General features: G+C 39.5%; 1 protein-coding gene across 2 annotated transcripts in view; it reads right to left on the minus strand.

The window, feature by feature from the left end:
• dennd1b (DENN/MADD domain containing 1B) overlaps positions 1-15,772 on the minus strand; it is a 110,666-nt gene extending 94,894 nt beyond the window's left edge. Inside the window, exons 1-2 of one of the 2 annotated variants that reach the window (XM_061034119.1) lie at positions 15,537-15,772; positions 14,577-14,641 (exon numbers count right to left, since the gene is read on the minus strand). In XM_061034119.1, coding sequence (XP_060890102.1) covers positions 14,577-14,641; positions 15,537-15,553 — 82 coding nt within the window. In that variant the 5' untranslated portion in view covers positions 15,554-15,772. The remainder of the gene's footprint in view (positions 1-14,576; positions 14,642-15,536) is intronic. The other variant, XM_061034120.1, reaches the window with a different exon arrangement.
• Between the last annotated feature and the right edge of the window lie 2,396 nt (positions 15,773-18,168).

The following is an 18,168-nucleotide window of genomic DNA, read 5'->3' on the forward strand; positions in this document are numbered from 1 at the left end:
GAGTAAGCAGATTAACTGGCGTCTTTCAAAAGGCCAGCAGAAAGAAAAACACACTCACAGACGTTTAGAACTTTTTTTTCTCCCCCTTTTGCCACTCCAGTCTTAGGTTGCACACTGCAAATGGCATTACATTTCATGCTGATTTAGTGAGCAGAGGTTTTCAGAAAGAGAAACTTCTTAAATGATGATATGGTCCTTAAGTTTACTCGTACTGATTGGTCACACTGTGTTGTTAAACGGCGACCTGGGGACTAAAATAGAAGCCTGTGTGTAGTCCTCATAGGATGAGGTGGATTTGATTAGAACAGCTCTGTGTTTGATATCACACTGCTTTTTTTTGAAGTAATATGTGTCAAAAAATACTGACAAGCAACACTCTAAAGGGTATATCATTTCTTATAAAAGGCATAAGCAAATATGCCATCTTTAGTTTGAATTAGGTCTAGAAATAGGTCTAAATTGTGTAAAGCAGAGACACATTTTAATTCCAATGCTTGGAAATATGAATAAAAGAAAAAGAAAACAACCTTTAAAAGGTAGAGCCTGATTTACCAGCCAGAAAAATAAATCAACTGGCAGGCTTCACATGTGAGAGATGCTGGCCTCAGGGATTTCTGAGCCATTTTTACAGCTTCATCTGAAAAAGATAAACAACAGCCTCAGCCACTGGAAGAAGAAGAAAGAAAGAACTGCTCAGAGATGATGTGACCCTATTAATGCCACATTAGTTGTTCCGTCTTCCCAGAAAAATGCTTCAGCGGGATGAGCAGAGAGAGAGGGAGGTGGAGAAAGAGAGAAGTGAAAGCGATACTGTCTCCAGGCTAGTTGGGATGCAACCCAATTTCACAGCTTCACGAATGAGTGGCACAGCATATGGATGCAACCTTTGTGACAGCCTCTGTGTATCACCACATATCAGCGTTGATATTCCCAGTCAGATTCCATACTGGTCCAACATTATGTCAAACAGCAGCTCCGCATGACTGCATCTTCAACACAACACAACACACAGGCAGCCTGTTTGTTGGAGGGGGGAGCTGTTAGCCACCTAAGCTAAGAAAAACAAACCAGCATCTCCCGAGACAGACTACTCTCCAACTTTTCCTTCACTCACTGTATGATGTTCGCTTGCCTCAGAATAATAAAATCAAGTGCGTGCTTTAATGCAGAAATATGCTGCTAAAATCTGAGGTATAACCTGAAATATGAAATCAGAGATATGACCCAGATATGCGTTTCCAAATAGACAGGGAAGCAGCGGATAGAGTGCAGTGTTTTGGCAGCAACAGAACAAGTTAATGGTGCTGATTTCATCTCTGGTTGTTGGCTGGTTGGCTTGAAAACTAATATTCTTCACATCATCACATACTTCTCTCCATATGGTCCAACCATCTGCCTCGATCAAAAACAACATCTATATAAGCACAGAGACTAGATAACTCCTTTATTAAGCTAATAAGGATCAAAAAGACCTGTACAAAGAATGAAGCTCACTTGACTTTAACAAAATGATGTTGAAATGATTTAGTTAACTACTACAAGTCCTAGAAGTATGAGGTATGGTTGTACTCAATATAAGTCGGAATATAACAATATATAAAACTGGTAAGGTCAAGAAAATATTCAGTTTGGGAAAACCAAATTAGGTTTTAATCTGAATAAGATATGCCTCAGTTCAAGTTTTTAGTGACAAAACACAGAGGAGAGAGAGACGTTCTGTTTGATGAAAATACCTACCTAGACAACAGTTTGCAAGGTTGGGGTTAATCAAAGTATACACAGCAAAGTATGAATGGAATTTTCTTTTGATTAGCCATGTTAACGGTTTATTTGTTTGAATAAATGGAAAAATGTCAAACATTTTGTGCATTAACATTTCCATTCCCACACTGAAGTGGCTTTGCTGGCAAGCAGAAATCCATGTGTTGTTTGTTTGGGTCTCATGTGACAGAAATGGTAGGCGGATAAGTCTATTGAAATTTACATCACGGATGTTCATAAACTTAGAAAGTTTGGGTGATCAGGTCATTGTCACTCAGTTACACATGCTTAGGGGAAAGTTCCTTTTTCTAGTCTTTGAAGAGGTGGTTGCAGCTTTGGAGAAAACACTGTGTAGCACAGCAGCTCCTTGAGGTGTGGAGAGGATCGATCTCAGTTAATGTCATATGGCACAGCACCCAGAGGCAGCCGCGTGGTGCTGATGACAGTGTAAAGCCTTGCCTTTGGCGGCTACAAGCTCGGTGCTGCAGAGCTGTGATTTGAAGTTTACGTGCAAAGGGCTGACAGACAGACAGCTCTCAGTCAGGCAGTCAGACAGTCAGTCAGCCTACAATCTTTCCACAGGGATGACAATACATCTGTATCTCTTAAAAGCATACAATACCTAATACAAAACGCACTCAGAGGGGTCTCTCTGCTCTGCAGACCTGAAGGATGAAACACTGTCAGGAAAAAAACTATCAGAAAACCCAAGTTTATATGGCTACAGGAGAGAATGGAAACAATGCAATGTTATGGAGAACTATAACTTCTAAAGCGGTTATCTGGGTTTGCAGCCCAAATTCAATTCAAATTTTTTACATCAATTATCATCATTATCTGATCTCTTGGAGTCAGGAATGTAATCATTGCACAACTGTTTTTAACAACAATTCTCAAAAGCTGGCTGGTTCATTTGGATGCTTCTTGATCTTTGCTGCAACCTCGGATTTAAGCTAACACAGCAAACAAAATGTGCATGCAGCTCACCTTTGACCATCAATAATCAATCATTATCGTCAATAATCACACACTCTGTATAGAAGAATAGTGCAGAGTTGTCTAAGACATGTCAGCAGAATTAAACCTGCTTTCCCACACCAAACCTTTGATTAATGTTGGTTAATAAACTCACATTTTACCCTCATAGATCCATTCATTTTCAGACTGTTGTCACAACTTGAATTCCTTGTCATCCACATTCACACATGAACCAAATCTACAACTAGTCCCATGGAGATTACTGATTAACCAGTTAATTGGTTGAGATTGACTCTTGGTGTAAATCAGTGTACTTATAGTGATGAAAGATACAACCGAAAACTCAAAGTACTTGGTCTTTTTCGATTTCGTATTAATTAATATTCAAATGTGGGAAAACAGTTGCACAGAGTGCACATTGTAAATCCCTTGAGCCAATTTCTTGATTTTAAACAACCAAAAACTTTAAAGAAATGAATCACTAATTGTTTTAAAATATAGGTGAAGCACCAATTTTCATCTGAAAGACTAAAGATGCTTGATTGTAAAATTAATCAATCTACCGTCAGTTGATAATCCAATAAATATACTGACAAAAAAACATGTCTGCACTTGACTGAAATCATTCAGTAATATCTTCCTTGAAATTAAGTTCACTAGAAATGGTTTGCATCTAAGATTAAGAGGAACCAATTTCAGGACTGAAAAAGCTTGTTGACACATACATCTACTAAAAAGGTTAAAAATAACCTGCAGTAATTTCTTTACTCTTCACAGTATCACATGTTTATGTTTCAATACCAAAGACAAGGGTCTATGGGTGGAGGGAGGTTGTCATATTCTGTGCGGATTATAAAGCACCTTTTGGCTATTTTGTGATTCATGATCTTGAACTACATTAATAAAATTGACTTGATTTGAAAGCCAAGTAGCACTAGACCAATGATAGCCTGGTCCTGAGGCATTGGTTTAACAACACCTACCTCTATGTCTACTTTTTCTTCTGACCAAGAACAGGGTTAAATTCTTCCTCGTTTTGTCAGTCTGAAATGGATATTTAATCTTTATACATCTCCAGACCTTAATAAAGCCAGTGAGATCAGAAAATATTCAAGATAAGGAAATACACTAAACAATAGTGGTCAATATCAAGGCCAAGAAGAAAGTGAAGGAGGAGAGAGAGAGATAGAGCATAAATGTGTGAGTGTGTGTATGTGTCTATATGAAAACAAAGGCCTTGTGGATGAATTACATGATTTGCAGTGATAAATGGTCCCAGACATTCACAGAGTCATCTAGATTGACCTATATTTTCTGTCTTGAAAAATAGGCCAGAACCCAAATTAAGGGCCAGTGGGGCTACAACATGCATGTAAACGCCATCATCTTTGCAGTAATTGTGTGGTGCTAGGAAACATAGGAGCAGCCCTGGGTTGAGAGACATAGCCTCGGGGCATAGCTGTTGACATGTAAATAGTGAGGATAGAAGCTGAAATGACAGCACAGACAGTAGGCTTGTACCACTAGTTTGCTTGGCTTGGGTTTGGCCATGGCCATAACATTTAGGTCTAAAGGACAACAGTCTAGATGTCAGGATACCAGTACTCATATCATGTCAATAAGTAGGTTGATTTCCTTAATTGCCGGGGAAAACACATTTCTGTCTTTTCATCCTTCATCTTTTAGATTATTATACGTCAGTTTACATGGCAGCAGCCCTGTCAAGTCATCCCCTGACCAGAATACAAACTGGGACTTAAGCCTTTTGTAGCACTCTCTGCATCTTACTGCTTCTTCAGTTCATCTTAGAGTCTGGATGGAAAATAGTGGAGATCCTTAAGAATCCCCTGTAACATCATTGTGGATCTTTTTTCTTGCAATACAATATAATAGAATAAAAAATATATATCATGGGTGTTGAAATCAATCATTTCTATTAAGCATCGCGATGTGGACGATTCTGCATCGCTGCCAGGACAGTTATTGTTTTTGTGCAGTGTATGGGTGAATTTGCTCAACCCACCGGCCACGGTGACAGGTTAACAACAGGAACGTAGGCTGTGACAGAAAACCACATAAATTGAATACCAGGACTACATCTTGGTCCGCTGTGACTTTCAAGCAGAGCCAGTCGGTCCCACATGTGAACTGACCACAGGGCTCCGCCTCCTACTCGTGTCAGAGCGTGTGTCAGTGTTAACAATGATAGGCTATGTGCTGGAGTGGCTTAGTTTGGTGTCGCTTTAGCCGAGCGCAGCACAGATTAGCATCACCATTGCAGTTGGTCTACCTGCTGAGGTGTGTTTAATCTGATGCCTTGCAAGGTTTTAAGTCCAAGATGATTAAAAGAAGCGGGCCTTGGCTGTGACTCGTGGTCAAAGGAGTGGCTGTAACGCCCTTCAGCTAAGTGTAGCTCCACTGAATCTTAGTTAATTGGATGATATACACATACTATTTCCAACAAGTACTTCACAATATAAGTTTTTTGGTTTCTTTTTCGTTATACTGTAACGAAACTGATACCCTGAAAAGTGAACAGACAGTGAGTTAAAAATATATTTCTCTGGTCTAATAAACTGGACACATAGTGACTTATAAAAAATCTCATGCACATACATGAGTTGAGTATCAAACAGGCTTGTTGGAGAGGGGGGGGTTGGTTGAACATGGGATTATGCACAATCATAAAAATTACAATTGCACTATATAGCATATAAACTCATACTGTTAAAACAATATATTGATTTTCTTGCCTCTCAGTCCAGATTTAGCTGCAGCAGTCTTTGAGGACATAGCTGCAATTAAGCCTTTATAATTAATTATTTTGGTTTACAATGTAAAGACATACATGATAACATTGATTTCTAAAGTTTGACCTTGTTTGGACCTCTTCACTTTGATTTTGTTGTTTACAAATTGAAATGAAATGGCTGTAATAATGTTTCTCATCAGAAAAGCTTCATGAGCTTTATGGCAATCATTCACTTTGCACACAACAAGAGAAGAGGGCATGCAAAGTGAGTTGCCCCCAAATCCTGTTAAAATCCTGTCATCACAAAACCTGTCCTAAACGACAGTCCGAAAAGTCAACATATTCTTTAACACAGCATTTTATGAAATCCAATTTAGCAGACTAGAACAGATTAACATCACTAAAGCTACATTAAAGCAGGAGCTGCACTAATCCTGTTCATTTGTGGGCTAAACTAGGCCACATTGGTATTACATGCACAAGAACCAGCCAATCATTGTTCGTTGACTCACAATAATTGGTTGTGTGGGTTTGTGGGGTTGGGGGGGGAGGGGGGGTGTATATGTGCATATTTGGTTGTACATGCTTGTGCCATCTGCTGTGCTGAACATATACTGTATACATCTATTGTCATTTTTTGACATGATGCATGTAAGAAAAGCTTAATTTCAAGATGGAACTGGCAGTTGTTGGAAGCTAAATACAGCTGGACATTATCTTAGCCTTTGCTTCAAGATTTTTATTTTTAAACTCGTAAAATTCCCACAGCTGTCTGCAGCATAACTTAAGCGTGGTCACAAGGGAATAAATTTGTCTGCCATCACACAAGATGCATAGCTTATTGCACAAAAAAGAAAGAAAAAAGCCACTGACAACAATGCTGTGAGGCTGCAAGTGGGGGTGATGGGATGAAACTCTTCTGCATTCATCAAATTCATCTCATTTTAAATCATTGATCGGGTCCCTACTTTTCCCCACTTTTTCCGCCGTGGAAAGGGGAAGTCTAAAAATAGCCTGTGAGCGTCAGTGCCTAGAAGTCTTTCCATGTTCTCCCAGTCTGGCAGCATTAGTGAATTCAGATGAGCCTCCTGCAGCTCTCACAGCCTCTGTGTCTCTTTCTCGTGAACAGTCACACAGCCGTGCACATGCATATACACAACCATATATGCACACTATACAGCTAAACATGTACCTGCTATCACACATACACAAATGACAGTTTGCCCCTGGAGTATCAGTACAGCATCAGTGAGTGGGAACGCTCTGCCAGCAACCTCCACAGTATCTCACCTTTCAGTTTATACACTTCTGCCATCAGCATATCCACCACTCCCTTCATCTGCTCTCCACCATCTCCCTCTTTTTCTACCTCCCCCATCATGTCGCATTTTACCCTACGTCTACATGCTTTGGCCAATAATACCCCATGTTATGAAGAAAAAGTCCACACACAGCTGTCATGTTTGTGGCAGTGGATGTATATTTGTGTGTTTGTAAGATAGGTCACAAAGCACCACCTAAAATTTCCCGCTGACCTGTTCCCTCTCTCAAATCTTCTCGTAGGTCCCGTCTGTAGCTGTCGTATTTATGTGATAATCAGAAATGGGAGTGAGAAGGATCGCACCTTGCTTGTGACCGTGCAAAAACGTGTGATCACAGAGAAAAAAGATTTGTGTTCAAAAGTAAGAACAGGTAGGGACGGGAGATACAAGATGTTATGAAAATGTGGATGTAGGAAAAAGGCAACCATTTCTTAGCAGAATGAATAAACAGACAACATCATTGACAATGAGCTTTGTGTCCAAACAAAGACCTCTGTTTTCAACCCTGCTGCCAGAACAATAAAAGCAAACAGCCAAAGAGCATTAATTGTTTCTTTTTTCAGGTGATGTCGAATTCTCCCCGAAAGAAAATTTCATGCAAACTGTAATAAAAAATTTTCATTTTAATCCAAGACACATACAGCAAAAATACAGAGATTGCAAAAGACATCTGTTTTTCTGATTTATAATTTTATAGAGGTGTCTGCGCTAGAAATCCATAGATGTAGCGATTGAACATCGATATCAGCTGATATCAGTCCAATTAACAAACATTGGACAATAAGCAAATTATCTCTGCTTTGTTTTCATAATCAAATGTGAAAGATAATGTCTGCAGTGTAGGAGTCTATTCCACTGTCTCTGGGAAGGTTAAAGTGACATTTAGTTTGAAAGACTTGTTCCATTGACATTTCACAGGCGGGACTACAAACAACTATTTAACTACATCCAGTCACACAGCTCATTTGAAAACACAGAAAAAATCTAACAAACATCAGTATCAGAAACAACCCTGATTTCCACAATAAATGCATCAAAAAACAATTCTGAGAGAGGTCTACTTTTTGTTTGAGACACACTTTAAACTCTGAAACAAAAGAGGCCATAGTAAAAATGTGAAGACGACACTTACTTCCCTCTCTTTTAAATAAGAAAAGAGTTGGAACGAAACCCAGTGGGCAGCAGGCCACTACACAGTTAGTGAATGGATGAGTGACTGCATGTAAGAAGCTACAAATGACTCAAGACACCAAAAAAAGAACAACACTGTACAGCACAGAGAACTGCTACTGGCCAACTCTTGACTCCAAAATCATAAAACCAACACGTCTTGCATCTAAATGTTACTGCAGTGTTTCCCCTACCATTATATTAGCCCCACCAACGCCCCCCCCTGAAATAACACTGTGATGATAAAGTATAATACTTATTATTATTATTGTTAACATGGCAATGAGTGGAGAAAATGCACTCTGGAATCTTGTGAACGTTTAACAGTTGCACACAAAAAAAAAAGAAAAATAGGAAACCAAATTTCAAATGCCAATGATGCTCACTGATCAAAGTTTTGGATCACAATGACACACACTGTAATATAATCACATGGGTTTGAGTAGCTTATTTCAGTAATAATACATGTTTCATGAACTCTGTTTGATAATGTGTTTTAATCTTTATTATGGTATTGTTGATGTATTTTGGTACAGCTGTTTTTGTAGTGCAGCTCACTCAGCTTTTTAATGGATTAATATTGTATGTCTTATGCCACTGTAGAGGAACTTGATGCTTCACTCTGTGGCTGCCGCTGTACCACGGAATAAAAGTTAAGAGACTTCCTCAATGTGCTTCAGAGGAAACAGTTAAAAAGACAACAAAGACATGTTGGCGATCTGATTTGGGGTAAAAGAGCCAATTTAGTAAAGTCACATGGGTGAGACCAAAGAAAAAGGCAGAAGGGTTATGAGACAACCAAAGTGTGAGGCCCTGGGGTCCTCTCAGGAGTGTGAGTGGAGGAGTGTGGCCTCTCTAATGACCAATCAACACCCTCCTTGCTGCCGTGGCATCTGTTAGTACCCCTTTGGCCTCCCTTCTGATTGTGAGCCCATCCTGAACTCAACACGCAGCCGGAATCCAATCAGACTGCAGATCCGACGAAGCTCGGGTCAAGGAGCAATTCTGACATTTTGCTGAATGCCAACGTTCAACCTTTTCTAAAAGTTCTACAATACAGGAGTTTTGCTTTACGGATACGAAGGGAAAAGGTGAAGCCAAAATAAAGAAATAGAGCATCTCAGAGCTGCTGGAGGGGGCTACAGGAGATAAAGCAGCAGATAGATGACAACTATAGTGAATAGTAGATGACACGGTGAGACCTCAGGGTCTCAGCAAAAATGTTCTGAGGATATAGAACAGAAGTTACTTTTCATAGGCGGACAAAGAGAAGCTTTAAGGCCACGTGAATAGAAAGGCAAAAAATAGGTCTGGTTTCCTTTATAAGGAAGAGTTTCACAACATATGCAAGTGCAGTTATATGTTGACAGTGTTTTTTTTTTTTTTTTAACACTAGCAAGATGGTGTCTTGATTTACTGAACTTGATGACGTATCTCTTCTATCAGACAATAAAACAGAGACATGCTCAGTAGTATACAACTGACAGGCACAAACATGAGATGGAAACAAGATACCGGTGTTTTCACACATACTTTTAAGCGGGAGGGTTTTATATGTTGTGCAGATTGCACAGAACATTACAGGTAATGTAAAAGAATGTCAGGAATGGAAAATATTCTGATTCATTTAGACAATTTAAACTCCAAATTAACCTGACCTGAAAGTCTGCACTCAAGGAGGAATGCTAAAAAGCATTTAATGCAAAACCGCAAAGGTTTCAAACCCTTAACCTGTGAGTTATAGTCCAAACAAAGCTGCATGCATTGAGGTTTTTTTTTTTTTAAAACACTCTATCATTCGCCTAATTGCAGCGTGAATGTTGCAGTAAAATTGATATGCTGATCTATTAAGTTTATTGCTTTGTTACTGGCAACAATCTGGCTGCAGGGAGCGGGCGAGGACAGGTAGCATCTGTCCCCACCTACCGCCTTGGCAGCGTTAGCGTCATCTGCTAGCTTTGGCAGCATCTTGGAAGCACATCAATATGGCTTTATGTAGCCAGGGCCGCTAGTAGCTAGCATGCCAGTCACGCTCTCAGGCAGCGCTCGCTCGCAGCCTGAGCATCCACTGAGCACTGAGCCAACAGAGCTAAGCGGAACTGAGCTCGAGCTGAACAGGGAGGCCAGGTCTCTGTGGACCTGCATGAGGAAAAAGGGCCAGTGTCTGTCATCTCTCCACACATCCGCGGTTAGAAGTGTGGGGCCGAGTCCAGATATGAAACCTGCCATCATTGTAGCTATGAGCCTTATTTTCTTGTTTTTTTTCTCCCCAGTAACACTCATGTTGTGGAATGTTGGTGCTCTCATCTACTGAGAGAATTGGTACTGTATACTACACAAATCTGTAAGGTGACAGACTTTTCTGTTCTTACCTGCGCCACTGATGTTATTGTGTTACCACAAGTGTTTGCCAAAACAAAAAACAGGATACAATCAAACCCCCCCCTCCCCCCATGGGAATGATAGGCCTTCATCCAACAGGAACAAATTCAGAACACTGGCATAGGCATCTATTCTTGATGGCAAGCTTTTAGCAACAAAAATTGCAAAAAATGAAAATTAAACTTGGATCTGTGTGTCTGTGAATCAGACTTTTTGTTCAGGCTAAATATCATTCAGAGTAGTTGAAACAGCCCTTTTTGCTAAATATCACACATCTTCAGGAATCTAATGAGATGCGACTAACAGTGGTTACTCAATAGTCAAATCTGCACCGTGTCAGCATCTCACAACAAAAAACACAAAGCACAGATTAAAAAACGTATTAAATAGTATGGCTGGGAATCTTTGGGCTTCTCACGATTCAATTTCGATTCTTGGGGTCACGATATTTTGGATTCAAAACGATTCATGGATTCAAAGTATTTTTGAATTAGTACATACTTCAGGATCTACTCCAGTCATCTGTGAGACTTGTTTCTCTATTTGGCATTCTACTGAGTTAAAGAGCTAGCCTTAGCACTTAGCCGGGAGTGACTGATTAGCCAAAAAATACAACAAAGATTTTTGGAAGTTATGACTCTATTTAAAATCTCAGAAGATAAGAATCTTGATTTTTACATAAATCGATTTTTTCTCCCACCTCTATTTAATTGGAATCCACTTTATTATTTGACCTCAATCTATTATTACCAAATATTGAATTTGTATTTGTATAAAACATTTAACAAGGTTTAACATCCACAAGTAACAAGACGTCCATATTATTGTGTTTATGACAATAAGAAATAAAGATTAACAACATGCCGGCATCATTGGTTCAGATAACATCTGCTCGTCGTCATTATAAATGAGGGCAATGCTCTCAATGATTATCCAGTTCAAATAAAGACATAATCATTTCATGCACGTGGCACAATCATCCCAGCTGTATCAAAGTCAACATAGCTCTGAGCAATTTCATACTTTGTCAGTCGCTGTATTTAAGAGTCAAAGAATCAGCAATCTTAAATAATTCATTCTTTAATGCCATTATTCAGCGACCAACAGACGTCGGTTTCAGAAATATTAGTTTGCATCCATAAGCTTATAAAGATTAAGAACTCTATTCTAAGATTATGGATTTGAAAAGGTTGAAACTAAAATTAAAAAAAACACCTCACTGCAAACATGTGGGTGTCATCTGCAAACACAGTGCTGCTTACAAAGGGTGAGAAACCCAGCTAACACAGGAAGTTGAGGGACAGGTGTTATGACCATCTTGAAAGGGCTTGGTTATTTTTGTCTAACACCAGTACAGGTTTCTCAGCAGTTTGATTTTGACTACTACTAACCAAGTAAGCTACCCTCTACACGACAATGCTTTAATGTCAGGATGCTGCACATGGATCTAGTTTCAAACCAGCAGGACCAGGATGTGGTGAGAGTGGCATAACAGCAGTGCAGCATCAGCACAAAAAAAAAACCTGCACACACACCAAGCTTTCCAGTCAGTCAAAGAGGAAACACTTTTAGTCACTGTACAGCATGCTAATGTAAACAGGAGTTCACAGAGTGCACGACAACTGAATTGCAGCCAAAATCAATATAAAATTACACTTTATATTCCCTAAACTGTGAGGAAGAGATGTGCGAAATATGAGCAGGCTGAAACCTTCCACCACTTCTTCAAATGCTCTAATTTTTTACACCATGTTGCTATGACAATTTAATTATAGTCTATCATAGTTGTCTGTTTGTTTGCGTGTGTGGGGTAGTGGGAAGATAATGTGTTAATGTGAAGTGATGCTTTTTGGCCCACTACCTGAATGTTTGGCTGCAGGAGAAACAGCTCTAGTTTGTGGTGAGCGACTGTGGAGGTCGAATCAGCTCTGTTATGACTCACTGTATTAACGCTTTGAGCTCATAGTAGAAGCAAGGAGACAGGCGACAAGTAGAGACAGGCACATGCATTGGTAAAACAAGGGACACACATTTTAGGGGTTACAACATGTAAATGATAAATGTGCAAGGAAAAACATTATCGTCAGTGATACTAATGAAGGAGGAAGTATTTTGTTTGATTCAAACATTAACTGGAGCCAAGTCACAGAAAGAAAATGATCAGTTTCAGAGAGAAGTGGTTCATTCCTCATATGATGACTTGAAACCACTCGTTCACAAAAACAATCTCCTATAAATGTAAGCTATACTGGCAGCCAGTATACATCTACATCATGACAGGGATGTTCTTATATCCAATCAGGGCCCAGCAGAAAGCGGAGGGAGCACTTTGGAGAAGTGACTGAGCAGAATGTGAATGTTCCATTTGACCTGAGGGCTGTGCACACATTGCTCTGTAGCTGTGCTCTGGGGAGCAGGAGTCCGGATATGAGTCTGACCCTGGATCATACGTGGGGGGAAGTCAGTTATTATAGCGCAGGCTGGTGGTTTATGAGTTGGGTTTAAAATCCAATATCAGAAACTACATCCAAGGACAACTTTCAGTCTACACTGGTCAGCTCAGCAGCTGCACGAGTGAACCGTCTACATAACACCTCTTTAATGTCAAAACTAAGTGGGCAAAATAAGACAGCTGGTGTAATGTGCAGCGAAAATGTTTTTACATGATATTTGACTTGTGGCCGACACTTGATATTGATGTGAAATATAGGAGACTATATTTCCCATATTCATAAAGGTAGAAAACAGTGTTGTTCTTCATTGGCCGCACTCATTTCCTGGGACAGTCTGACTGCTTTTTGTCTGCTGGAATGTTTGACCACTGCAAACACCAAAAGAGTTCGTGCAACTTGCTGACCTAAGTGTGATTTTTCTAAAACCTCTAAAGCCTTGCACTTGTTAACTTACAGTCGGGCACAATAACAGAAAAGTGGAGACTGAAAATCAGTCGCCAAAGTAAAGCTGAAATCAGCAAACATCTCTGACCATTTTACAGATGAACACAGCAGCGACCTTATCTAGTCCTTCGGGTCTCGACAGAGCACATGTAATGACACCACAGACATAATGATTGCTTTCATTGTTCCAAGACTTAACTCAGTCATTCAGTGTTGTTTTGCGACGCTCACTGCAGGACTTAAAATACTGTGCATGTGCATTTGGTAAACACAGCTGCCAATGTTACATAACATCTTAGCTGTGCCTTGTTATTACTGTAATTACATTACAAACAGTCATTTTTACAAACACACTGGGATCCATGCACAAAACCATTTTCTCAAGATGATATTCAAGGCCAGTTTACTGAACTGAAAATATTTCATCATCAAATGCTCAGTCGTCCATATTGTCTTAAATGACTGACCAGTTATCAAAAGATGAATCTGATGATAACCAAGTGTTTTTTTCAGCACTGATAGATGAAAAAAATCAAATAAACACCAATACGCTTCATTAAGGGCTGCAACTAACTATATAAAACTGATGGAACTTTTTCTCAGAGCTTCTTCTTTTAACATCTTCAATATTTTCCAATGTCACTGTCTTAATAATAATAATAATAATAATAATACTATATTGGTTTTTTTTATAGCGCTTTTCTAGGAACCCAGAGACGCTTTGACAAAATATAAAACCATAAAACAAAACAAAAACAAAAAACGACGAGGACAGTACAATGAAGAAGTAATGTGGGGGGGAATGGGGGAGTCTTCAAATATCTCATTAAGTCTGAACAAGGATCACAAACTACTGATGGAGTTAGTTTGTTTTAAGCATTTTTGGTTTTACAGCTGACAGTAAATACTATATAATTTGAAATGAAAAATGAGAAAACGTGTTCTCTGCAATTTTTCAGTTAAACGAATTAATCGATGTAATGTTTAAAATAATGATTATTCATGCTTTTTAAATGTTCAAAACCTTTTTTTGTCTTAATTGTCAACAGCAAGCAGAACACAGACTGACAGTGTAATGGATACAATCCCATAACACTTGCTTAGAATACATTTCTGCACTTTATGGGAAGTGTGATATATGTTATTTTGGATGGTTTAGTATTACTCTTTATACGCATGTCTTCTTCAGGGAGGGGTTTTCATACAAGTCATTTACAGGTTCCCACCACACCCACACATGTGCTTTTATATTCTCCGTTTGTGCCTTGCATGTATATTCCTGTGCGTAAAATGAATTGAATTGCAATAACATACCTTCATTTTCAGATGTTGGACATGCCACCTGTAGAACCAGATCAAATGTTCTGTCTGGAATCTCCCTGAAAAGAATACAAAATGTGTTTACCCAGGGGGGATGAGGGGCAGCTGTTATAACACACTAGCATGGGCAACAAGTGTGTATTCCGCATCAGCGCTGTTGAATGTGATGACATGCACCTCAGTATAATAATCGTAATCATAACTGTCCTACTTTAAGTGAGTCACACTGAGATTTTTAAACGCAGTCTTAAAACTCATTTATTCAGTCTGGCTTTTATATAGTGTTTTTTATCAATTCAAATCTTAACATTACTGCATTGTCTTTTTTTATCCTATTGCAATTTTAAATATTTTCCTCTTATGTATTTATTTTAATATCTTGTTGCTTTTATGTGTCGTAGTTTATTTTTATACATATATTTTATTTGTAATTCTTATTGGTGTGCATTAGTCTCTCAATGATTTTACAAACTACTTTTTTGTCAATAACTTTTCTGCACACTTTGAACTGCAGTTGAATTTGTCTGAAAGGTGCTGTATAAATAAAGTTTGATTGATGGATTGTGCAAACAGTGGGTAAATTGCAGGTGAGCTTAAGTTGTCTGTGCTTCAGTCTGAGTTGCGACAATGAGATGTTTCTGACAACATAACTAAACAAACTTAGGTCACAGGACTCGGTCAATCGCTGTCGTGTCCACATATAACCTATTTAAAGCTGCCTGCTTGGCTAGCGGAGATGCTAATTGCTGGTCAGCTAGTAGACAGAGCAGCAGACTGACCCAAATGCAAGTCGAGCCAGCTGGCCTGGTCGCTAAATCCACTGCTGGAGATGAGTCACATTACGACAAAACATGCGTCGCTTTTTCCTCGTTTAGCTGCGGAGTTGACGAGTTATCGTCACCTCCACAGCTCTGCATCGACTAGCGACAAAAAAAAAAACTCAAGAGGTCTTACTTTATTCTGCTGTCCATGGTTTAGCTACAACATCGCGACAACTCCGTGCTGTCGTGCGGCTTTGCTCTGCTGCTCTGCTGGGCTGTCTGGGTGTATTTCCCCCCCCCACTCCTCAGTCCTTCCTCAGTCCCGACCGTCACTGCTTCTTGTTTTATCTGACACCGGTCGAAAGCTGCCGCGACCGCATGTTTGAAAGGTGTGCTAGTAGTCGTAGTGTGTGCCGTCCTGCTGTCGTTAATGAAGCCTGAATGCCCAGCTCAGCTGCACGGTGGTATTTCCCACAACAAACACCACTCCAGGAAGTGCTGTCAAAGATTTAGTGACGTCAGCGCGTCAGATGAGCACCTTGCTTCTGCTTCTGCTTCTGCCTGCGAGCATCTTTCCTGAGTAACACAAGCATGATACCCACATAGAATATAACCTGAGTCGTATGATTCACGCCTATCATTTAAAAGCGTGTTTTCCCAAATGAGACTGTTTTAATACTTCAATAATTACGGTAGAGTTAGCCTTTAGCTTTGGCTCCTGAAGTGGGGTCGTGGTGAGGGCTGCCAAATTGAGCAGTAGGTCTAACTAGTGATAATGTTATAACACTTGGGAACAGAAGAGCAACATGCAAGCAAAATATAACACAACATTCCTACTATCAACATATACTGTTGATACCCTGACCATGATATAACATAACCAAGTGTTGCCTATAGGCCTACATCCAGATGGTATTTAAAAAGCATAAACATTTATTTGGAGTCACTTTTCTTGACTCATGAGAAATGAAGGTTCAATATGAACCGACTTTTTAGGTCTAGAAGGTCTAGAACCACATCTACTGGAATATATCTCTGTATCTTATATGTTCAAACAATGTCCCAGCTAATCCTTGTCTTTATCTTTCCTCAAACCAAATGAAGCCAAGTCAGTGCGTTGAACTGGAACTGTACAATTGGGTGATCAGAGGAGGGCCAGCTTAACAGGCTAGGAGATTCAATAATCAATAATATAATTATTTTGTGTTCACAATATGTTTTTTTATTACTTTTTGGGACTCTGTATACCTCAGTATGCAGATATGTTCATGACACTGTTTGGTGCATGTCATCCCCCCATTTCTATTCCAACATTTCTTGTCTTTCCCGAGCTGTCCTATCAAATTAAGGGGAAAAAAACCCTTCAAGATAATCTTAAAGGGAAATAAACTCTCAATTGGGACCCTGGTATACGATCAGTCCCACTATTGCCCCCACTGAGGGCAAGCAACATCCTTCAAGGCCCTTCCTTCTCAAATTTATTTTGAAGTTTGAAAAGTTTGAGCGAATTCAAATTTTTTCAAAAATTCATATATTAGGGTGGGTGTTGCATCTTCAGTCATGTTTTAGTCTCTTAAGTTGGCTGAACATATATATGTTGTAATAAAATTTAGTGACCTGGATTATTTAAATATTTGAAGTGTGCTGTTTTCAACATTATCCATAAAGGTGTATTTAATTTTTTTTAGCCTCAAACTGACACAATCACATGCCGGTGCTATTATTCCAGCACAGGAGTCCTCTGGGTCTCTCTTCAAACAGGGAAGCTGCCACGTGTTCCTGTTGTGTGCACATGGAGGCTACAGGGTAAATACAAAACGCATAGAGACCACTATTTGCGTTTGAACGTCAATAGGAGCCAAACAGCAAATTGTTTTTTAACCATAACATAAAGCCAGTCATGATCACAGCGTATCAAACATGGGACACACATTCAAACTTTCATGGAGCTTGTGGAGATTCAACCCAGTCATAAGAAGCAGAGTGTTGTAAAGTAATTCAGCAATCAGACTGTGGTGGACAGTGCAAGACTGACTAGTTAAGACTGGCACAATATCAGCCTCATTAATTATAGTCTGGCATGTGTAAATACTCGCCTAGCTACAGCAGTAGCCCATGCATGTAATACTGTAAATGCTGAAATTGCAACGCATAATTCAGTTCCATAAGATTTAGGATTATGAAAACTGTCTGAGCCATACACACCAACAATGCGGGGTAAGTTCACTTCATATGACCATTACAATTTTCTTCAGAGCTCTACACCTAATATGTTGCTCATGAATCAGCTGAGTCACTGGTCTCTTTAGGAGTAAACCTAAAAGGACCTAAGGGATTTATTTCACTTCCCTTATGTGCCATATTTTTCAATCAGTGAATTCATTTCAGCTCACATATTTTCAGTTCATATTCAACTCTGGACCTCCCCTTGTATTGTTTGCATGTTTAAGTGATATTTGTCCCACTGTAAATTGAAACCACTGTCTCAGTTGTACCTCTCTCCTCTCCAGAGACTCCGTCTGGATCAGAGCCAGATACCTTCAAGCTGACTGGAAGGTAATTAAGTGGCAGCAGACTGGGGCATGCTGTTTCAGGCATCTGTATGAAATGATAATGGCAGGGCTACTGCTTTGATATACAAAAATTCAAAATGACAAACACACACACACACACACACACACACACACAGACACAAACATACGTGGCTCTCCGATGAGTGCTCTGGTAATCAGTGAGGATCCAAATTTAAGAGATCTGCAAACAGTAGCTGATTATTCTTAATTCAGAGAACCTATACACTTAAACAGAGAACAATAGAGTGTCTT

This window comes from Labrus mixtus, chromosome 3, assembly GCF_963584025.1.
Source record: "Labrus mixtus chromosome 3, fLabMix1.1, whole genome shotgun sequence".
NCBI lineage: Eukaryota > Metazoa > Chordata > Actinopteri > Labriformes > Labridae > Labrus > Labrus mixtus.